Source organism: Triturus cristatus, chromosome 3_1, assembly GCF_964204655.1.
Source record: "Triturus cristatus chromosome 3_1, aTriCri1.1, whole genome shotgun sequence".
NCBI lineage: Eukaryota > Metazoa > Chordata > Amphibia > Caudata > Salamandridae > Triturus > Triturus cristatus.
The window spans coordinates 823,180,624-823,205,737 of record NC_140583.1 but is presented as its reverse complement, the minus strand read 5'-3'; the positions used below and the strand labels follow the sequence as shown (position 1 = coordinate 823,205,737).

The window sequence follows — 25,114 nt, the reverse complement described above, 5'->3', positions numbered from 1 at the left end:
AGAGGTCACTGATTCAGTCCATTTTGATGATTGTTTTTTTTTGCTGCTTTCTCCGATAGTTGTATATGATTTCTGGGAAAAAGATCTGCCAGTTCTGCTGGAAAAGTGGAACTTTGGAAGATAGTTGAAAATGAGTGCCCAGCTTACCACCTCTTCCCAGTCTTAAGATTTCCTAGTATCTGATGAGCTGCCCACTCAAGAGACAGTGAAGGCAGATACGTGCCATGTGAAAGCAATATGTGTGAATTAGATTCTTAGATGTCACATTGTGTAATGAACCAGAGCTTCTATCTTTTGGTAACTTGTCACCTCAGATGCAATCTCATTATATCTGCCGGGTTTGTGCTTACTGCTGGCTAGATTTCTCTGGACACATCCTTCTATTGTGGCTCAAGCTGTAATTTTTCCAGGAGGGTTGGGGGCTCCAGATTAAGCTTAGCCTTCCTAATATGGTCAGTTCATCCTGTCTAGCATTACTGCTCTGCTATCTGAGAAGCCATACACCCCTGGATTTCAGTGCCTTAATTGAATGTATCATAAACACACACCGCATATCGTTTACATAACTCCCAGAAAACACTGGTTTTGAGGAGAAGACTTGCAAAAACCATAAACTGCACCTCGGGCTTGAATGATGTGCTTCCTGCAAGTGACTCCCTTTCATGGTCAAGCATCAATGGATTTTAATGAATTTCCACATGATCACCTGCCAACATAATCCAACCAATCGAAATTCAGACCAGCAGCAACGAATAACAGTCTGGCATTCTTCTCAATTAAATGCTTTTAGAATATATTTTCTATTAGTTCCCAACCAACACTGATTTGAAGATATCCATCTTCTTCAAACGTTCAACTAGACTATAAATTAGAATATTGGGCAAACTAGCTTCCCTTCAACAGTCAAAACGTAAACCAAAATGAAGGCAAATCTTTGCTGATTTACCCAGCTAGATGTTTAATTCCGAAGGAAATGTTGCTGTTGAAATGCAATGGAAATAATTAAGTCTTTAATCTGAGATACATTTAAGCGTCCACTCACATCAGGATTTGACACAAAGCAATAGTAAGAATGAAGAATACACTTGCTTTGGATCTCTTTGATGGAACACATTCCATAAGTGTAAGAGTCTGATTCAACCAGAATTTGAGCCAATTCTCACCCAGCCACTCCGCTTCTGTCTGGCAGCATCCACTGTTTCTCCTTGAAGTAAATTAATGAGAGAAATGACAGCACTACAACCACACCTAATCTCAAGATATCCAAAGTCTAGAAGACTGTGTTGATCAACTCCGTGAAGAGAATGTTAAAAAAAATATTCACATCTTGAGGCTTGCCCTCTAATCTTTGAGACACTTTTAAATCTTCGGCATACATCAAAGCATTAGCGCCTGTGATCTACAACATATTCAGTGCCTTATTCTCTCACGGTATCTAGCCTAATGAACTGAAATATAACGTGTAATATAACGTGTACTGCTTTGCAAAAACGTGACCCTCATCTGAAGTATGTCTGAAGTTATCATGCTCTATCTTTGACAAATGTAACTAAGAAACTCTGTATAAACTACATGTTCTTGCCAAAGTAATTGGGAGAAAAGCTTACAGAATGGAACACACTGACACACATGCATCACTTAGCATAACTTGATAACTATCCTGGGGATTCCACTGCATCTAGCATTCCAAGGATCTAATTGGTGACATTCCCCTACTCTTTTCTACCCCAGTCCGGCCGTAAGCAGAACATAGAGTGATAGTGCTTGTCTTTAAAAAGTGTTATCACTTCTCACAAAAATCAGCTTTAAACTCCTGTTGAAGTTACACACTTTCCGTTTCCTTCCCTATATTTACTCCCCTGACAACAAACCACCTGTCCCTCCAAAAAAAAGGAAACAGCCTAACAATCAACGACAACAAGAATATCACATGATGAGGGCAAATGCTTGCATAAGGATTTGAAAATCCAATCACTAACTATAAACAGTCTGATAAACTATGTGAAGCACAAAATAATTCTGACCAATTTACTAAGACAAAACCGGATAGCCTACTGCTACAAGAGACCAACCATTTCTCAATAGAATCATCCAAGTTACAATAGGATTGGGTGAGCATAAGGATTTTAAAACTGAGCCACAGCCACCAAAAAGCCGGGGTCACTATAATACTCGACAAGAGCCTTTAGACTCAAATCATCCATACATGGTTGGATACTAGCAGCCACCATGTCTTGCTTAAATCGCTATTTCTTCTTCACCTTTAATAGAACTCAGGCTTAATTTAATTGAACTGGAATGATCTTGGAGACTGAAATGTGGCACCTCGTCCAATATTGGATCTCTCAGGGTCCACAGACAAGGGTCACAAGAAGGACAGACATCTACTTCAAGACCTCCTTACAGATCATGCTCCTACAGACTGAGTGACCTACCCCGCAGATGGACAATATACATTTATTTCATGCATATGTGGCACAGAATCACAGTTTCATTATTTTTTTAAGTCTATGAGCCTAGTATCAAGACTGCTCAACTGCTCCATTATTGACCTTGGAGTGTCGGACCACTCCATGATCAGAGTAGATCTTACCCTAGGATTACAAATGTTCACCAGTCGGTGGTGATTGTCAATCATGCAATATAGCGGGCCAGGAGAAAAAAAGATTTTAAAATCTTCGGTCTCCTCGCCACAGACCCTCTGGGCAGCTGGAAAAGCTTACATCCAAAGGTAATTAATGAAAAATGTCACAACCGCAAAATAGAAAGCTTCTTCGTGGCAGCAAGAGTTAGAAGAAGCATTAAAGAGCAAATGACAAACATACAGATAAACGCAGACTCCAGAATTGCTAAGAAAGATGTCAGACGCTAAACTAGAATATAACAAAAATTTTACACAAAATGCTGAACACGCCTCAAACACAATGGTGAGTGCTTGTCACTTGTTGAGCTATATTCAAGTTCTATGTGAGCTGCTTGATGAACACTATCTCAAGAATATTAGCAAAGGAAGCGGTTGCTACAACAGGTAAAAGTCTGGATTGATCCAGAGAGTCTGTGTCAGGATTGTTTAACTGAGTAACAGTATTCCAGAACTGTTTGAGACATATGGGTACTGTACCATCCAGAAAAAACATCATTAATTCTGTGATCGATCGCCCTCACTCTTCCTCATGCTCCCCCTCACTCTTGCCATCTATCCGCTCCCTGCCAATGCTCCTCTGCGGCGCTCACAAGGTGCCAGATGGCGACGCTAGGAAATCAACGGGACGATGCAAGAACCATTGCACGTCAAGTCAAGAACTGTCAATCTTTCGGAGTCAACTGTATTACATGTTATGGGTCATGTGAATTGTAGCGCTATTGAATGAATCAATAAATGCGCTGGGAGACTCCTTGGAGTATGCGTGCGCTTTACATATGCCTTTTCCTTGTCTTATAAAAAGAGATACATCACACAACACCATGTATAGTCCAAAAATCTATAATTTGAAATAATTTTCTATTATTTCAGAGACTGACGATCACGCTTGGAGCAGCTGTGAGTTGTCATTCCCTTCCAGACGGTATACTGGTGAAGAAACAGAAATGAGCGTGTTTACCTACCTGCCTGATCACAGTATTATTATCTTGTTTACCCTAAGGGACAATCGCCTCAAAGTACATACAAGTCCATGTTCCAGTACTTGACCTCTTAAAAGGATATTTAAACCTCTTGTTTTCCTGTTTGAGATCGAGTCCTGTTCCTATTCCTCTCTGCTGCTTCCAAGTTCCAAGTAACAAGAAAGTTGCTGCTTCCTTAACCTCTTGAGTGCCCATGACGAGATGGTCTCGTCATGGGCCGCGGTTGCGCTGTGCCCATGACGAGACTATCTCGTCATGAACCCCGCCCGCTAATGAAAGGGCCGGCACAGGGCGGGGAAAGGGCGGGGCACTCAAGGGGTTAATTTTGCTCTCCTGACGATGACAATGTAAATGTATAGGTCGGATGTCAAAACATCGGCATAATTTTCACCTACACACATGTAAGTGCCACTGGTAGGCATTCGGACAGTAACTACTCTCCTACTATCAGCCTGAAACCACAGTAGCCACTGAATCTTTTAGTCCATGTGCCTTTTCTTCTCACTATATTGAAAATGTATCACTTGAGTCCTGCACTGTCGCTTATTCACCTTTGTATCACCCATGCTTGGTCCTTATGGTTCTAATATGGAATGTATTTTCAATTTTAAGTTGTTGGACTATTCATGGTGTTACGTGATATATGCCTCTTTAATGATTTATTAGATAGGGCTACACTTCCTATGCCCCATAACATTTATTATTGTTGAGAAATGACCCCAAAAGAACAACTGTTCTTGATTTTTGCACTAATTTAAGTTGCAGAAAACACTGGGTCACACAACACAGCTGCCAGCTTCGTAATATTAAAAACAATGTTTTCTAAACTTGTAACTTAGCCAGTTGCCTCTATTGATTTCCCAAACAATAAAGTTGTCTGGAAGGCATTTGCAAAGCAAGACCGATTTAGCTTTGCCAATGCTTTCTTAAAATTGTTGTCCCACTGCTCTGTAGTTGAAATGTAAAAAGTTGAATTATTAATTTTTTGTATCTTCTGCTTGTTCCTTAATATTTCAGAGAATACAAGGACATACAATTAGCAGTACTCTAAGGATGTTTGGGCAGTCCATTTCTGGTGGCATTGATGCAGATGGGAATGGATATTCAGGTGAATTAAACAATGCAGTTTTCTCATTTTGGTGACTGTGCTCTTGAGGCCTGACTTTGACAATTAACAGTGCACTGGTATGATATGGATGGTAGTTTAATTAAGTTGAAGGGCACTTTATTTCAACCACAAATTACAATATTATGTGAGCAAACATCCTTAATAAATAATGGTTATGTATATTTTAGGAATACTGTCGCTTAAGAGCGGGTTTTTATCAATGTACCATTACCGTGTTTAGTTTTACAAAATTATACAGTCTGATTTTAAAGTATAAGGATGCGACCCTTGCTACAGTGGCGTGTAATTACAAAACCGTGCAGTCCACCAATCATTTGCCCATAAATGCAGCCAATGTAAACACTGGGTGAGAGTAAAAAAACACAAAACTCTTGTCCTTGGCCAAGTCTACTCCTCAGCCCTTGCACAAGGTTAGGTAGAAGTTGTCCTTCTTCTGTTAGAATAACTCTACACTCTAGTAATAAAAGGGAGCGGCAACACTCTACTCCTGCCTTTTGGCAAGACGGGGTAGTTTTTAATATCCATCTTATGCTCTTGGGCAAGGCAGTGTAGTTGGAGGAAATACACCCTCCTTCAGCAAGGAGTTTTCGGTGCACACTTACCTCACTCTTGGGCAAGGTGGCAGTTCTTACAATACAGTGCCTCAGAGGGTTGCTGGACACTAACCCTGCCCATGGGCAAGAGGTGGGGGTTAAGCTGTCGATGTTTACGGCTTAATGTTTTGCAGATTTGGGGAAGCTGCATCCGGTCAGTCACCTATTCGTTCCCTTGCTCACTTTCTATCTCTCCTGGCTTTGCTAAAGCATTTACTGTGCTACCTTGTTTGGGGTGGGTGGCTTCTGCTGGTGCATTGCCTACTGCCATCTGGGGTCTCATTTTTCTGGGGTCAGTCTTGACCCTTTATATAATGCAACACTGATCTTTCTGTGGGGTCGGGGTCCTCTGGATGTTGTTGCCACATCCCTCTCTTTATTCCTTCGGTGCTAATGGCTGAGGGACTACAGTGGTATTTGTTTTCTCTTCCCCTTTCCTTGGTTGGGTAGTACTGTTCCTTTTTTGTTTGAATTTGATGGGTAATTGTATTGAGTACTGTCCAATGGTTGCTTTCGGCATCCATTCAGGGTTTGGTTGCTCCCTACATTGTTACACTGATCTCCACCTGTCATGCTCCACTTCCTTAGAGGCATATACACTTTCAGGACCATTTCTCCCGGTATTCTCTGGCATACTTCTTTTGCCGCTATAGTTCTCTGTAATCTGATTACATTGAATGTCAGGGGCATGAACTCTCTGCAAAAGCAATATAAGGTACATTCAGTATTGTACCTTTGGAATGCACACACTGTCCTTTTGCAGGAAACACATTTAACAGCCGTATAGATGTCCAAACTACAATCCAGGTGGAAGGTACAGGTGTTTGGAATGGGATACATCACTTGAGTTCGCAGAGTAGTGCTGTGGATTAAACCTAAAGTGCCATTCAGAGCAGATAGGGTACATATCGATACCGATGGGTGTTTTCTACTTGTCAGGGGCATACTTAATAACCTGATGGTCATTTACGCACCACACATGGACCAATTTACATTTTGGTCCCACATAACTGCTACCATGGCTGATTGGCCTAGTGCTTCCTTGATATTTTGAGTGGATTTCATCTCTGTCCTCGACACTAACTTTGATCCATCGATAACCTCCTTTTCCTCAGCCTCTGTGGCGCTTAATACCACTTATCTTCGCCAGTGGCTGACCCGCTGGTTCTTTTTTTTTTCTCTTTTTTTTATTGTCCTCCTTCAGCCTCAGAAACACCATTCCATAGCCTGTTTCTGGGTTTTCCTGCCCTTTTGCTGGAAAAGAGAAAAGAGGGGTATTTCAAAACCGTAACAGGCCTTAGGAAAGACCTGACCGCTATTCCCACAAGCATTATTTGCCCGGTAGGATATGCGCCAGCTGAGGCGGATAAAAGCATAATCATTGGACCCCTCTTCTAACTTGTTTCGTCTTACGTTCAACCACCTTGTGAAAGGCTGGCAAAAATCATGACTCTTTTTTCTATTATCAGCTATGTCCAAGGTAGCCATGATATTTATAGCCAATATCCAATGCTCATATTGGGGAGGGAGAGGGGGGCATTTAGACTACCCATTTCTTACATATTTCCCTACGTGTGAGGAGCATAGTAGAACAACAGACTCGCGTGCCCCCTACCACCTTTTGGCTGGACCTCTAAGTTTCCAAAGAAAACCAAATGGACGCTTACCTGAATTTGGATGTTCAGGATATTAGACAAAGTTTTACTCGCGTTCTCCCAGAACTGCTGAATCTTGGATGATACTTGGCGCCTTAAATACCGGTCATGTCAGGAATTGTCCTTTTGTTCCCCAGTCCATGAATTACACTCACATCTAGAAAGGTTAGTTTGCTCTTCACCTCTCTATCCATTATTATCCCCGGGTCCTCTCTGACCATTGCCCCCTAACTATGGAGCTGGCTGGGTGGTATTCCGTTCCCAATTCTCATGTGGAAGCTTTCAGCCACGATGCTAGAGGACATAGTCCTTCATCAGCCATTACTCAAACATATTGATTCCATCTTTCAGGAAAACACTGGAGCCTTCCCCTTCCCATTTATTGAGAGGGAAGCTTTTAAAGTGGTCACAAGAGGGCAAAACCATGGTGGGAGTTTGCAGAATGCTTACTCAAGATGTTTCAATGGAAGAAGCCTCCCTTTTACAGATGGAAGAGGTTGTTGTAACCTCCCCGAAAAAATTGGATGATCTTCGGGTGGTGCAGGGTGATCTTTTTGACAAAATGGAGTTTCTCCCCTGTCATTACTGTGCCACTTACATTGCCAATACCCCTAATGAAGGCAACAAATTCAGCTGCCTATTGGTGCGGCTGTTTACACCTCGCTATGTGGACTCCACCTCGCCCGCCATCTTGCTTGCCTTTTCTCTGCCTTCAGGGTACACCACCCATACCCAGTGGAGAAGTATGGCTCAATGATTAGAGTGGCAGACCCTGATGCAGAGGTCTAGCCCGGGACCAGGGTTCAATCCCCCGCCTCGGCGGGTCTTGGGCTAAAAAATTCCACGGACCTGATAATTCTCACCTCGGTGCCTATTCCAATCATGGAGTCCCACTCTGCAACTCTGGGCAATAGCCTGCTTAATCTCCACAACGGCCCAAACAACGCTAAGGATGCCTGGCCTCCACCTTGTGGGTGCCCAGGAGTGGACGCCTCACAGGGAAAGCCAGGATGGGTTCCACAGCGGTATTCGTACAAGCGCCTTGAGACCCTTGCGGGTGAGTAGTGCGCTATACAAGTATCAAATTTACATTTAATTTACATTTATACCCAACTGACTAATAATTCTGCTTTTCATGTTAACTATAGTGTGCTTTACGCACCCCTACCATCAATGTAAGACACAGGGCTCGACCGTTTCGTCACTGGTATCTCCCTTCCCCGCCTCTCTCAGGAGGCTAGCCCTAGATGATTTAATTACAACCCAAGAGATTAGCTCTCTTTTGAAGGACCGCCCCAGAGGAAGGGTCCTTGGAACAGATGGCCTACTGGCTGAGTTCGGTGCCCAGTTCTCCTAAACTCTTACAAGGTATGATGCACCTTGCTGCGTACCGCTTATTATCCATAAGAATTTAACCAAAATACTGGCCTGTTGCCTACTTCCAGTATTGCTGGATATAATTCGTGAAGATCAGGCTGACATCGTTTTAGGCCGTAAAACCGACTATGGCACATTAAAAGTGAGTCTGTGGCTCAATTTGTCAATGCAGTCTTCATCACACTAGAGAAGACTTTTGTTCATTACATTGGGATTGTCTGTTCAAAGGGCTGTGATTCTTTGGCATAAGCCCCCGCTAGAGGAAATGGATACAGACTCCTGCAGCTCTTGTGAAAACTGTCAGATGTAGCTCAGCTTCATGGCCCATGTGTAGAGGCATCAGGCAAGGCTGCCCTCTGTTGTCACTATTATTTGCCACTATTATTCACCATGGCTATTGAGCCTTTGACAGCCCACCTCCATCTTAATGGAGCTGATTTGGGGATACCACTCAGAGACCAGACCGTGTGATATCATTAATCATTATACGCAAACAATATCCTGTTTAATGCCCAAGATGAGAACATTGACTTATCTGTCTTTGCACAGGTATTTTCAGACTTTTCGACCCTTTTGGGCATTAAGGTGAACTGAGCTAAATCTTGTATTTTTTCCTCTTCAATGAATATGCACACTCCCTCTCCAACTGCAGCTGGACCTCAGACTACCAGTTGAAATGGTCACGTTTCTATATTTAGGAATCCACCATTCTCCAGCAGACCTGTGGGATGGTAACTTGCGTAAAGCAATGCGAGCGCTCCACTAACAAATTCGTTTTTGGGCATCTCTACCTCTTTCAGTTAGTGGGGGAGTAGCCTTGGTGAAGATAGTGGTCCTCCCCATCTTCTTTACTATTTTACCAACCTTCACCTCTTAATCCCCCGCTCCTTCTTTAAACAACTGGATTCTACCCTGACCACCTCTCTTTGGTGTCCTAGATGATGCCCTCGCTGCTTTTAAACTTCCAGTGGAGGTGTGCAGAGTAGCCCTCCCTGATTTTGAATGTTATTACCTAGCAGCACACCTGTAGTGGGTGGCCCATTGGCTCTGTGTGCGCTCTCTTTATGAGGCAGGGTGATCAAGGGCTGAATTTCAAGACAGATTATTATATTACTTTCTGTTCCCCGCCACCCATTTGGATTTTCAATATACAGGTATTCTCTGCATCTCAACTTCACATTTGGCTAGAGTAAACAAACTAACCAATGCCCGAAGGGCCCTTGCCTCAATCACCCTTTGGTGGGTTTATTGACCAAAACAGCACATTTTAAATTGGGATATCTAAGACCATGGCATACAGTAGGACTTTCCTCAATAGGTGACTTATTTCTTACTGGTGAATTGATAGACTTTCCAACGTTGAAGGCAAATCATAACCTTCTATCCGGCCAATTTAACATCTATGAATGAATTAAACAATCCCTCTTCACCCTGCTTTGCATATGTGGCAGAAACCTGGGGTAAGCTTACCAGATGGTTCTACAGGGCCTTCTTGCAACAGGTTGCTAAAACCTGGGCTCCTCTCCAAACTGTCTGTAAGTCAGACTTATAGAGTCAAACAAGGGGAAGGAAAACAAGGGCTTTTACAATGAGGTCCAGCATACGTACCCATTAAACTATGTGAAAACAATTAGTATGCAGTTCCTATCAAAAAAGAAAGACAATGACGGGTCGTAACTGTAAGGTTGAAATCAGTAAAACACAGGAGAGGAATCTCCTTATTTGGAAAAAGACACTCACACACCCAACAAGTAGGTGTCTTGCTTCATCATCGAGTCTGCTCCTACTCGGGCCGGCACTGCAATGCCCGATCAGGCGCCCGTGATGGGGCCTACTTAACGGAGATCTTTATTCCAAGGCCGACAGGTGAAGTGTGAGTAAGGGTCCTAGTGTAGGTGAATGTGGAGTGTAAAGTGAAGTTTAAAATAGGGAAAGATAGTCCAAACAAAAATAGTTTTAATGAAGTTGGCTACTCCCCTAATTAAAATGAAAAAATCGCGTATAGTCACTCAATGTTGTGCATTTATACGCTTCTAAATTGAGGTTGACATGTTTCTTGCCTTACTATCAAATCGATGGCAATTCCTCAGGACCTAATCAAATACTACCTACACATTTTTTGGTGGTGGTCATCCAACACTAACAGTGAAAAGCGGCCACCCTTACAGCACCCTAAAAAATGTGGGGGTACCTTTGGTTTCAACAAAGATTATCAAGTGTTAAGCTGTAATAATAAAAACAGTTAGAACAGTCAAAACAAAGCAGTACAATGTCATTTCCATAAGGACCAATACTATTGGTTCAATTAGTGACAGTGCGTCAAACGCATGCAAATGGCCCATGGGCGGTGTCATGCTTGATGCATCCATACTGTATTCAATCAGGAAATGAGCATTCAGGTGATGAAGATTAAAATTAGTGAATTTTTTGCACCAAATATAAATGTCGAAGGTATAACAGTTATGAAATGAATAGATAACAATCCACGAGAAAATCCTCACCCTTATTGAGTCTGTTCCGGGCCATAATAGTAGTACCGGTCACCGTCGACACTGAATTCTAGTGCCCTGATATATAGTAAGATTAATGTTAGCTCTTAGAAAGATACTGAAAACGAACGGCATGAGTGATAAACTCCGGGTAATATCCGGGAGAAAACACTGTGTGCGAATTGCCTTTGTGACGAAAGAAAGAAAAAAGAGGTAAGGAAATATGTACAGTTGGTCAAATAAGTCTCCAATCGAGTACAATGGGTTGGAAAGGCCTTTAGAGATAAGGCACCCACTTAGATTAACGGGGAGGCAAAAAACTAAAAGTAAACCTCCAACGAGTTAACCCAGATAATGTGGCATGTATAGACAGCAAGCGATGTTCTCAGCAATGTAATGAACACTCGCTGCTCGTGGGAACTCTCACCAAACCTGGAAGGGGTAGCCGTGGAGCCTCGAAGGGCGGCAACGCTGATGCGTGTCTATATGTCAAAAAAACCAGTATATTTACTCACGGTCACCTTAGCAGTATCACGAAGTTGATCCTACCCATACGGATCGACCGGTCCACACGGTCTGTTAAGCAGAATCCGACAATGGAAGGTATAGAGGAAAGGCAGGTCGGGGTGGGCGTTTCCACAGGGACTTCGGGTGGCTACGTGGATTACTAGAATGCCAACCTTTAGACGGCGCCATGTTGGGAAGGTAATCACATGATCCCAACAGGGTCATGTGGTCTAAGGAAGGTCCAATCAGGACCTAGCGATCTGGTTGCTACGATCGCAATATATCTCAAAGCATATGATATAGGTCACCTTAACGAAAATTCCCACGGGTTGGAACCCGTGCAAACGATAGAGTCAAACAAGGGGAAGGAAACAAGGACCAATCGTGTCCGGTATCGGTTCTCTACTTGAGCCTCTCTCCAAATTTGTCGATCATTTCATCCAACCTTTTGTCAAGGAGACCCCTTCCTTTGTTAGAGATACTACTGATGTATTACGTCTCCTAGAGGGGGTCCAACATCTTAATGAGGTGAACCTTTTGGTTACTTTGGATGTTGAGGCCCTCTACACCAATACTCCCCAAAGAGCGACCTTAAATGTCATCGAAGACAACTTAAACAATGCCGAGTGGGATTCCCCCACCCCAGTGTCATTCATTATGGAGTGTGCCACCATTGCCCTTACAGAAAATTACTTCCAGTTTGGCACCCAACTTTACCACCAGACCCAAGGTACTTCAATGGGTAGTACCTTCGCTCCGAGCCTGGCATGTTTGTACATGTCGGCTTTTGAAGAGCGCAAGATTTTTCACACTGATAATCCGTACTTTTCCAACATCTTACGGTGGAAACGGTTTATAGATGACATCCTTACCCTTTGGAAGGGAGATTTCATCAAATGCAATGAATTTTGCACTTGGATCAACACTCTCAACCCGTTCTTGAAATTCACCAACACAATTTCAACGAGCGAGATTCCTTTTCTAGATCTCTTGATAAAGTTGGAGGCGGGGATAATTTCCACCACCCTATATCGAAAACCTACTGACAGAAACAGTCTGCTCCTTTTCAATAGTCATCATCCTAGGGCACTTAGACAAAATCTATCTGTTGGCCAGTTCCTCCGTATCAGAAGGAACTGTAGCACCCTTGGTGACTACAAAAGGGAAGCTAACACGTTAAAGCAAGATCTTCTTCAACGTGAATATCCTGCACAGGTTATTGACGAAGCTTATAAAAGGGCGAGAAACAACAATCGAGAGGGGTTGTTGGAGGACAGGACCAGAGAACCAGATACGGCCATCACATGTGTTCCCACATACACCTCTGATTCCAATCGATTAAGGAACATCATTCGTAAGAATTGGGGTATCCTCAACACTGGTATACTGAACCTCTCTACACCAAGGTTCGCCTTTAAACGAACTAGCAACATAAAAGATATGTTGATACACACCAGACCCAAGAAACACCACAACATGGTACAGAAAATGCTTTGGGACTTGCCATCAGTCCAGGGACACTTCCCTTGTGGATCATGTTCTGTCTGTCCTCAAACTAAGGTCACAAAACTATTGCATTTCCCTAATGGTGTTAGCTGGCGGTTGACAAAACATACCAACTGTAACACAGCTAATTGCATTTATATGGTGAGGTGTGCTTGCAACCTTATTTACATAGGAATGACAACAAGGCAAGTGGAACACAGGAGCAATTTTAGATGTGCAAAAACAAACACTAAAATGACCACTCACTTTAGAGAAACACAACATCTTCCCGATTCCTTTGATTGGTGCGTTTTGGAAGCGCACCCGGGTATGTCGAGAGACACCTTGTTTCGTTTAGAACAACGGTGGGTCCTTAGATTTTTGTCTGATAAATCAGGACTTAATGAAGACATCCCTTGGAGTCTTCTAACCTCATACTTGAGCGATTCTTATAGTGACTTATCTTTTTCTGGATACTTGAACCTGTATCCACTACAACCTTATCTAGATGCTGGGTCTTTCTCATGAGATCATTCTAAGACAATATACCATCTTTGTCCATCCTTTTTCGGACATTTCCATCATTAGGAGTTGACAACGTCTATGAAGCCCTAGCCCTCACCTCTGTGGCTATTAATATTTACCATTCAAGCCCTGTTTGATGTTTTTCACATTACATATTGTCATATCCTTTGCACTACTACTATCCACGTGTATTTAGGAACCTCCCCTTTCCCGAAGTAACACTTTGTTCGGGTTATTCCATCACCCACCTGAGTGATTGAGATCGTGCTCATCTGTCTCCCTCCCACATCATATGCTTTGAGATATATTGCGATCGTAGCAACCAGATCGCTAGGTCCTGATTGGACCTTTCTTAGACCACATGACTCTGTTGGGGTCATGTGATTACCTTCCCAACATGGCGCCGTCTAAAGGTCGGCATTCTAGTAATCCACGTAGCCACCCGAAAGTCCCTGTGGAAACGCCCACCCCGACCTGCCTTTCCTCTATACCTTCCATTGTCGGATTCTGCTTAACAGACCGTGTGGACCGGTCGATCCGTATGGGTAGGATCAACTTCGTGATACTGCTAAGGGAACCGTGAGTAAATATACTGTTTTTTTGACATATAGACACGCATCAGCGTTGCCGCCCTTCCAGGCTCCATGGCTAACCCTTCCAGGTTTGGTGAGAGTTCCCACGATCAGCGAGTGTTCATTACATTGCTGAGAACATTGCTTGCTGTCTATACATGCCACATAATCTGGGTTAACTCGTTGGAGGTTTACTTTTACTTTTTGCCTGCCCGTTAATCTAAGTGGGTGCCTTATCTCTAATGGCCTTTCCAACCCATTGTACTCGATTGGAGACTCATTTGACCAACTGTACATATTTCCTTACCTCTTTTTTCTTTCTTTCGTCACAAAGGCAATTCGCACACAGTGTTTTCTCCCAGATATTACCCGGAGTTTATCACTCATGCCGTTCGTTTTCAGTATCTTTCTAAGAGCTAACATTAATCTTACTATATATCAGGGCACTAGAATTCAGTGTCGACGGTGACCGGTACTACTATTATGGCCCGGAACAGACTCAATAAGGGTGAGGATTTTCTCGTGGATTGTTATCTATTCATTTCATGACTGTTATACCTTCGAAATTTATATTTGGTGCAAAAAATTCACTAATTTTAATCTTCATCACCTGAATGCTCATTTCCTGATTGAATACAGTATGGATGCATCAAGCATGACACCGCCCATGGGCCATTTGCATGCGTTTGACGCACTGTCACTAATTGAACTAATAGTATTGGTCCTTTTGGAAATGACATTGTACTGCTTTGTTTTGACTGTTCTAACTGTTTTTATTATTACAGGTTAACACTTGATAATCTTTGTTGAAACCAAAGGTACCCCCACATTTTTTAGGGTGCTGTAAGGGTGGCCGCTTTTCACTGTTAGTGTTGGATGACCACCACCAAAAAATGTGTAGGTAGTATTTGATTAGGTCCTGAGGAATTGCCATCGATTTGATAGTAAGGCAAGAAACATGTCGACCTCAATTTAGAAGCGTATAAATGCACAACATTGAGTGACTATACTCAATTTTTTCATTTTAATTAGGGGAGTAGCCAACTTCATTAAAACTATTTTTGTTTGGACTATCTTTCCCTATTTTAAACTGCACTTTACACTCCACATTCACCTACACTAGGACCCTTACTCACACTTCACCTGTCGGCCTTGGAATAAAGATCTCCGTTAAGTAGGCCCCATCACGGGCGCCTGATCGGGCATTGCAGCGCCGGCCCGAGTAGGAGCAGACCCGATGATGAAGCAAGACACCTACTTGTTGGGTGTGTGAGGGTCTTTTTCCAAATAAGGAGATTCCTCTCCTGTGTTTTACTGATTTCAACCTTACAGTTACGACCCGTCATTGTCTTTCTTTTTTTGATAGGAACTGCATACTAATTGTTTTCACATGTAAGACAGACTTAACCAAAACATTTCATGACTCTGACTGGTCTAAAATATTGGCATAACCGCATACGTTATCCTGGGGAGGGATTGGGGGGCACTTCACATACAGGACTTGTCTTGCACCAGCTTGGATCAATAAAATCTTTCCAGGCTCAGCTGGAATATGTCCCCGGTGCTCTCTTCCAGACATAGACCTTCCTCACATGTTGTGGGCCTACCCCCTGCTCCTGACTTACTGGGACAGAATGTTGCAAACGTTATACTCTGTGACAGGCCTCAAACTCGCTTGACAGGGTACTCTCATGAGTATATTCTCGCCCTGCTCTACAGAGGCTTGAAGTTAATTTCCTGGATCTTGCTTTGCTTCCGTAAGCGGGCCCTCTCACTCATGTCTGTGCAGCCCACTGTTGTTCCTGGCAATTGGTGAATGTTTGGAGTTCTTCGATGGGGGCCTCACTGTCTGTTTCACCAGGTCCCCCATCGCCCTTGGCTTACCCTAGATGTGCAGTGACTACTGCTCCACTCTCGGATCCGGAGAATGCTCATGCTGCCATTTCCCTAGTACTGCTGGGATCTGGCAAGCGGGCCCATAGGGGGAGCAAAGGTATTACCCTGGACTGTATCATTAACATAGGGGGCAATGGGACCACCTCACACCACTACACAGGGAGCACCTTTGAAGCCTCCCACTTCAACCATGACCGACTGGTAAGTGGTGCTGGGTCTTCGGATGTGGCCGCTCCTCCACTTTCTATAAATAACAAACTTGATTCTGTTTTGGCAGCAGTGGAGAAGATTGGTACTGCTCTGAAGACCATGCGGACCTCCCTAGAAAGCAAAATTGAAGCGGTGACAGGGAACCTGAGGTTACTTCATGCGGATCACGGCAAACTTGCAGATAAGGTTTGCACTGCTGAACTGACCATTGAAGAGCTCCAGCTGCGGATGTGAGAAATTGACTCTTCAATTCTCCTGATGGCAGAGTGAGTTGAGTCCCTCCAGCACCACATGAAGGATGCGGAAGGCCGATCATGCCACAACAATGTGACAGTGGTGGGCCTACCAGAGGGGACAGAGGGATCGGATCCTGTTATCTGTGTGGAACAATGGTTGCGACTGCTGTTACCCCAGTATACCTTTTCACAGTTCTTCTCGGTGGAGCGTGCCCACAGTGTGCCGGCATGCTAGCTACCGCCGGGCTCCAACTCCAGACCATTCCTGTTTCACTTACTACATTACAGAGACAGAGATGCTGTCCTGCGTGAGGCACGGAAGCTATGTGGGATCACAGTGGACAACAGCAAGATAATGTTTTTCCCGGACTTGCAGTTAAACTCCGGCTTCATGAGCTAGACATCCGGTATTCCCTCCTCTTTCTGGCACACTTAATGGTGGCGTTGGGCGAAAGACGCATTTCTTCAGTTCCCCAGAGGATGCGTGGGACTGGTTTGAGGAAGCAGGTCTTTCCACAATAGACTGCCATTCCCAGGCTGGTGCTGCGACTTGTGACCGGACAGCTTTCTGGTGCCGTGGTAGACTTCCCCGGACACAACACTGTCAGTTGAAAAACACACCTGATTTTGGACACAGAGGGTCGATATGTCCTGGTTAAAGGATGGCTCAACAGCCGCTCAGTTCCATTTATGCCCCGACACTGATAAGACCACCTTTTTCCACGCTCTCTCAAACAGACTATCTCAATGGAGCGATACACCTTGGCTTCTTGGGGGGGATTTTAATAGTATACTGGATACTGCCCTCGATCGTTCCTTCCCCCTTTACCTGGCACAACTGCGATTTCAAATGCCCAGGTGCTGACTGATTGGCTCCAACAATGGCTGCTGGTCAACTTCTGGTGTCACCGGAACCCAGCTACAAAGTTATATCCCTTTTATTCTGTGCCACACAACCTACATGTCTCTATTGATAGATTTGTTGGAGCACCATTGTTGCTCCCTTCTATTACACATGTGGAGTACATGGGATGCACTTACTCTGATCACAACCCTCACCTTTTGCAACTACATTGGGCAGCCACCCCACCTCCCATCTGTAACTGGAGCCTGCAGCCTGCACTGTTGGACGATCCCCCATTCAGAGCTTTCCTTGGGTCAATGATCACAGCATACTTTGGCAACAATATTAGCATGTTTTTCACACGATTGATAGAATGGGAAGCCTTCAATGTGGTACTGCGGGGACACTGTTTAGGTATCCAGGATAACATGAGGCAGCTGATTAACAGAGAACTTTCCAGATTGGAAAGTCCACTTCTAGACCTGGAAACTCAGGCATCTGATGATCCCAGGGCCATGCATGAGCTGACGGAGCAAACACGTTCCTATTTTGGAAAGATTGTGTTGACTGAATAATACTGCACACTCGGCTCATACACATGCCACAGCAGATAGAGCTGGTCGGCTCCTGGTGCGGCTTATCTGGAAGGAGCAGCCACTACGCCCCATAACTGCACTATGTGCTGTTGCAGATACCTTCCATTATACACAGCATGCTATCCATGATGAACTAACACGTCACCATTTGCAGGTGTACCAGACGGTTACGGACGCTAACCTGAAGATTTGTGGCTCCTACTTTGCTAACCTGACACTCCCCCGCATTACCATGGAACAGAAAGTGGACCTAGATAGACCTATTACACTGTTAGAAATTAACAAAGCAATAAAGGCGTTGGCTACTTGAAGGTCCTCATAACCTGATGGTTTTCCTGCAGAGCGCTACAAGGCTTATGCTTTTTAATTGGCCCCACACTTATTGACGTTCTACGAGGAGGCCCTGTCCATTCGCTGTCTTTCTGCCTTCCAGAAAGAGAAACAACAGTCATCTCATTGTCAAAACTGAATAAGGACCTACTACTCATAGAATCCTACAGATCACTGGCTCTACTCAATACTGATTATAAGATCCTGGTGAAAATAATTGTGGATCGTTTGGCACCCCTGGTCCCATGTTTGGTCCACTCGGATCAAAATGGTTTTGTCCGTGCTCGCAATACCTCTCTGAATCTATCCCTTTTCATTCTAGTCATGACTTATGCCTGCCATACTTGGCCTCATGTTGGATGTCTGGTCTTAGACCGTGAAAAGGCCTTTGACTCCTTGGAATGGGACACCTCTTTATTGTAATCACAAAAGGGACTCCACAGTGTGTGGAGGAGGGAACAGGAGGCGTGGGGTTCTAGGAGCTAGCGGCCTCCATTGCTAAATGTTTACCACAGAAAGCTGCTCCTAGTGAAGTGTGACCCTACTACAGTTATAAAACCATTGTGAGTTGGGACATCTCACAAAAAGTAACGGACTGGTCTCACACACCACCTGGTGTCATGCTTCATCATCGGCCAGTCCTCGCCCTCCAAAACCTTCGTTTGATGGAGGGCGGGCATACACCTGGAGACAGGGATGCACTTCTAAACTAAAGAGTGGGGGCCCGTGAAATGGAAAGTGACGTTAAAAATCATTATAGTTACCAGAAAGTAAATTTTAATGTGGCCAATAACTATATGATACTAAAAACAAAGGACGGTGAGTGGGGTGTTTAGTGTCCCCTAACCGTCTCGTGAAAGGTCAACATGTTTCTGCCATGTAGGCCCGAGCGGTTCCAGGGCATTCATCAGGACCTAAGTTAGAACTGGGGGCTCCGTTCTTACCAACAAGTAGCAAGAAAGTACCATTGTGCGGGTGTGGCGAAGGCCGCACTCCGCTTCCTAAATGGCTTCCGAACGTCAAGCCCTAGTTGAAACAACATTCGGGAGGACCGGGAGCAACACCATAGGATGAACGTGGGATTCTTTTCCTGAGACAAATGAACAGGAGTTTCCCCTCCCCACCCCCCATGTGGCAAGTAGTTGTTTCAACTAGGGCTTGACGTTCGGAAGCCATTTAGGAAGCGGCGTGCAAAGATAACTAAATACTTATAATGTCCCAAAAGCAAGACCTATTGGCTATGCCAAGCGGCCGTGCGGCCGCGAAAGTGAGGCGCGCGCGCCCCCGCGCACATGCACTGTAGCTCTAGGCTGGCCTGGTAGCACTTTTTGGAGCCCTCTCAATAAGTCTCGCCAGACCAGCGCATGCGCTGGGTCAGGCGAGACCTAAAAAGGAAATAGTTTTCTTGCAAATACAAACAAAAGAGTTAATCTATTGGAAATATCAACACATTTTTTTCAGAATCGATACTAAAATAACTTAGTAATCATCAGGTAAGTTGTCTACTTTACAAGGTTGTTGGAAGCAGTGGTTTACTTGCAAATAGGGATCTGGAACTTTGACCGATGATGAATGTTCTATGGACAACGCTGTAGTCAGTTCGGTATGTTTCTTCAGTATATTTTAGTGAGAGTAGAAATGGTCGAGCCCTACAACTACTCCCTCATTCCTACTGTTGACAATAACCTAAGAATGTTCTAACACAGTAAGAAATGCATTTATTATACCATGCATATTTTTGTACACTAACAGATGTAGCAGTTGGGGCGTTCCTCTCTGATTCTGCTGTGCTCCTAAGGTGAGTTACTTGAGCACAATGTGTATTTGAGTTAATTCCAAATGATTGTAAAAGAAGGTTTGAAATGCGACTGTAAATTCTGTGATGTTTAAGCACCAAACTGAGAAATATTAAAATACTTTATGTGCTTGGTGTAATAAGAATAGATGTAAAAACATTTTATATCATAAAATAACACTTATAAATGCATCCCTTAAGCAAATTGACCCAAAACAGATGGTAGGACTATTTTCCATTCTGGCCACATAGATCGGGTGGTGGTGCTTAATTGGTTTGCATATTTCTTCTGGCTGCAGTTAATGGAGCCCAGTGAATTCATCAAGATCAGCTATCTGTGGGTGGACAATAGGGATGGACCCATCTCCCAAAGGCTTCCTGGTCTATATAGATCCAGTGGGAGATCTTTGTGGGCTGCAAAGTCTATATTCATCAGTACACTGATGACACCCAAATCTTTCTTCAAGCATCATTTTCATCTGATGCCATGTGAACAGTAGTGTCTTCCATATTGAGGTCAGGATGAAAGTGACTTATTTAACATTAAACCCTATTGACGTAGAATATCAGTTTTATTGCCTTTTGGGAAATAAGCATGGCTGTCCATCTTACAGAAAAAGAGGTTGTATCAACGGGGATAGAATCTGGTTTGCGTGCTGTTTGACCCCACTGAAGTACAATTTAAGTATATTAGTCAGTCATATGCATTTTCTCCAGGTTGAACGCAATCATAAAAGATGAGCAGAATCTCTTATTAGATGACACTTTTTTTTACTCATTTGGAAGGTTATGCCTGTAAACTTTCTAGAGGTTTTGGAGTCCAAACTTAGGGGGGTCATTATGATGGCGGAAGGCCCGCCACGGCCAGCTGTGCGGTGGCGGGCCCTCCGCCATCTGACTGCCAATTTCCCCCAACCACTTTAGGATGGCTGGGGGGATCATTCCGCAAGAGTGGTGGGCGCAAAGACCGCCCGCCACGCTTCCGCCACAGGCAAACGTTATGATTGCCTGGCGGAGCGGACAGGACCTGCAAAATGGTGGCAGTGCCTAGCAGGCACCATCCACCAGATTACAATGCTGGCTTCAGCCAGCCTTTCCATGGAAAGGCTGGTGTAGATTGGATTCGGGTGCCCGTGCGGGCCCCCTCCGTGTTGGGGAGGGCTGCACTGGGGGGGTACCCATGGTCCCCCTAACATCTCCCAGCACTACATGGCAGGCAATGTGTGGTGCCTGCCACGTAGTTCCAGGAAATGCACTGCATGACGTTTTAACATTTCGAACAGTGCTGCAGCCGGCAGCACTGTCCACAATGTTAAAGCCCTGGGATGCGCCTACCATACTGGCGGGTGCATCGTAATTTGGTTGGTGGGACTGCCGCATGACTGGCGGGCAGTCCCAACCACCGCTATGATGGCGGGCGAACATCGTAATGACCCCTTTAGTTATGTCAACAATATTTGTAGGTCAGTTCGCACTTGCAAAAGTTACCCTTGGTACTGAGTCTAATATCAAATAGAGATTCGTCTCACTGAAGCAAAGTGTGATTATAATGTATAATTTTGCCATCAAGTTGGTAAAGAAATCTAGGGCCAGATGTAAGACCAATTTTAGAATGCGCTAATGAGTTAGCGAGACCGGTTTGCGCATGCTAAATTTAGAATGGCCATGTACTAACACAATTTTGCAAGTCGAAAATTAATTGTGACTCGCAAAAAAGTGTTTAGAGACTTGATATTTGGAAGGGGCGTTCCCTTCCAAATAGCGACTCTCTAACCCATGTACGAATGTTTTATGACCGCATTTGCGGTAATAAAACACTCGCACATTACCACCCTCTTCACGGGAGTCGCAAATGAGAAGGGGGCCCAGTGGACCCCTTCCTCTTTATGACAGGCTCTGAAAATATTTTTTAAGGGCAGGCAGTGGTCCCAGGGACCACCACATGCAGTTAAAAAATGAAACAAAACTTTTCTTTTATGTTTTTTAAATGCATCCCATTTTCCTTTAAGGAAAGCGGGCTGCATTAAAAAAAAAAACTGCTGTATTTCAAAGCAGTCCCAGCGATGGTGGTCTGCTGAGCCCAGCAGGCCACCATACCTGGGAGGGCCTGCCATTCCCAATGGGCTCGAAAATTGCGAGAGGCTCTTTACTATTCATGAGCCTCGCAATTTGTGACCCCATTGGGAATCGCAAACAGTGTTAAACACACTGTTGTACATCCAGTTTTGCAACTTGCAAATTGTGAGTCGTAATTGCGACGCAATTAGCAAGTCACAGTGTTAGACCTGTCCGCCCTAGGGTGGTCTTTCCAGGTTTTTTTTTCGCCCTTGCCTCGTTTTTTCCACCCTCTTTTTGGTTGGCCCTAGGTCTCCGGGCACCTTACCATTGCTAACCAATGCTAAGGTGCAGGTGCTCTCTACTACTAACATGGCTGCCACAGACCCCTGCCCAGGCAGAGCGGTCTTTCTAGTAGCGCCCTAGTTGTCAGGAGCTGGCTGGAACCTCTTATTATTGTGACATCACCAGCCTGCCTCCCCTGTCCATAGCTAGAATGTGGAAGCCCCCGGAACCTTCCGGAATAGAGAGTGGTCACTTGACCTGGGAGTATATAAAGAAAGGGCGGGAAACTTTCTAGTCAGTTGGGGCATCACTGACCTGGGGGGACCCTGTACTGGAGTTTTAGGCGGAAGGGGGAGGGGGCACCTATACCACTAGGGGTGACTAGGTCTAGGCCATGCCCTCTGAGCTGTGTGAGGAATCCTGACCAAACCCTCTGACCTGGCCCAGTGTGAGGGAATCCCCAGGGGACCAACCAGGAAGGCCTGACTGACAGTAGTCTCCAACTCGACCCCCTTCCCCCCCCCTCACTGCCTAATCAACCCCACAACTGGGAAAAGGGCAACGAACCAACAGCGCCACAAGAAACCACCACCTAAATAAAGGACTGCTGGGGACTCAACCGAGTATCCTCCCCAGAGCCCCCTCATGGACTCTGTCAACGCTGTTACCCCTTCAGATCCCAGCGCGATACGCTGGAAGCCCTAAACTGGATGGGCGCTGACCTGCCCCTGAAGCGCTGAGCCCTGAAGCGCTGTGCTAGAAGCGCTAATAATTAACCCCAACTCCTCGCCGCTGCCCGAGTTCCTGTCAGCGCGATATCTGAGAGACCTTAATTAACCCCAACTCATCGCCGCTGCCCGAGTTCCTGTCAGCGCGATATCTGAGAGACCTTAATTAACCCCAACTCATCGCCGCTGCCCGAGTTCCTGTCAGCGCGATATCTGAGAGACCTTAATTAACCCCAACTCATCGCCGCTGCCCGAGTTCCTGTCAGCGTGATATCTGAGAGACTTTAATTGACCCCCCATTCACCGCCGCCGCCCGTGTTTCTGTCAGCACGGTAGCGGTGAAGAATTAATTGGCCCCAAACTCACCGCCGCTGCCCGAAGTAGCTGCAACTGTCAAGGGGGGCCGGCTGTCCCTGTTGCGACCCCCACATCAGCTGAGGAAAATCATCTTCGCGGAGGCACCGGCGGCCGCAGCCGATCCAAGGAAACTCCCCACCATCACGTGACGGGGGCGCCGGCCGTGTCATAGGCCTTGCCCCCGCCCTCGTCCAGCCTCCAACGCCCCTCGTCATCACTCCCCGCGGGCTGCGTTGCTCCAGCGGGAGTGAAGCGGCTTCGTGACTTCTCGGACAACCCCCCTCTGGAGGCGTCAGCTCACCGAGACCGGCGCAAGGGCCCCGGAGGGCCGAATAACACAGGTAACATCCCCGGGGAGGGGGGGGCGGAGACTTACGGAGCGTGGGGGGCTGCCGAGAAGTGTCCAACCCTCAGGAGGCAGCCCCGCTTCCGCCCTCCCCGGGAGAAACTGGGACTGGGCCTCGAGTGCCTAGGGGAGACGCCGGGAGGCTCGGGTCATTCCTACAATCACCGGGACCGAGCGTGTGAGGTTGGGGAGAGCCAGAAGGCAAGCGCAATAGCCCCATAAGGAGCCCCCTTTGATTGTAGTAACTGGAAGCCATACACCAGATTGCCCCCTTATAAGGGGATATAAGCCCCAGTTGCCGTGACACTATTAAAGTGGGCTGAGGTGATGCTCGTACAATGATGAATTCATGCTAAGTTATTGCTAATGTTATGCTCGTACAATGATGAATTCATGCTAAGTTATTGCTAATGTTATGCTCGTACAATGATGAATTCATGCTAAGTTATTCCGAATGTTATGCTCGTACAGTGATGAATCCATGTTAAATCATTCGTAATGATATGCTAATGACTAGATGAATCTAAGCTGATTTGAGGTGGATTCAGTACCTACGGGGTGCTGTTGGGAGACTCTAAAGGGAAAAAGGAGAGTTACAGTGACTCTGTTGATTCATGTTAAACTGAGAAGTGATTATATGCTGAAATAACCCTCTTTCTCCTGACAAAAGCGATATAAAGAGTCTTGTTTTCAAGCACAAGTAGTGTGGTGTCAGATCATTGCGTGCGTTGCTCTGCCAAGGTGGATGCGTGTGCTGCACAGCTGCTTTACACGGGATGCCTTTAGGTGCCTTCCTGCTTTGCGCCAGGCTACCCCTGTGAATTGGCAATTCCCAGGTCCAACACACAGAATTGCTGGTCGTACATCTGACCCCTAGTTCATTGCAGCCAGCTTGAGATGTCTAATATGATCATCATAACCCTCAGTCCTTAGACATTAAACAAAGAATCATTTCACTCAGCTATGCAAGCCAGCTGGGATTTCTTCGTTTTGTTAGAGTACTGAAACAGTTACTGATCACATGGGGCTGAATAACACAAAATGCACCGGGGCGCACAAAACGTATATGTACCCGCTCTTTGTATCTCTAAGGCACTTTGGTAATACAGCAGGGACCGCAAATCCCTGTGCTGCCCCTGCTGAAATATACATAACACTGGTGCACGTATAGCCCAGAGTCGGAGAGTGTGCCCTATTCGCAATACAGGCTCGTGGATTTATTCTATACACACAGCAGACTTGAAGGAACATTGTTATACAATTTAGCTGGAAATTATACAGTTTATTACACAAAATATATTTAATACAACATGACTGTAAATGCTTATGCGAGGACATTGTACTTTTACTTCCCTTAATCCGCAAAATGCCCTGGATGAGCTGACTGGCCACAACTGAAGGCGCGACTTTTCCTGTAGAGGCATAATAACTGCTGGGACTGCGAGGACCAGTGTGCTTTGCCGCATCTCTATTCACCGCA

At 45.1% G+C, this 25,114-nt stretch overlaps 1 protein-coding gene across 1 annotated transcript in view; it reads left to right on the top strand.

The window, feature by feature from the left end:
- Positions 1 to 25,114, top strand: part of ITGA4 (integrin subunit alpha 4) — a 466,594-nt gene that overhangs the window by 255,612 nt on the left and 185,868 nt on the right. The window contains exons 12-13 of the mRNA XM_085646210.1: positions 4,642 to 4,732; positions 19,821 to 19,866. Coding sequence (XP_085502336.1) covers positions 4,642 to 4,732; positions 19,821 to 19,866 — 137 coding nt within the window. The remainder of the gene's footprint in view (positions 1 to 4,641; positions 4,733 to 19,820; positions 19,867 to 25,114) is intronic.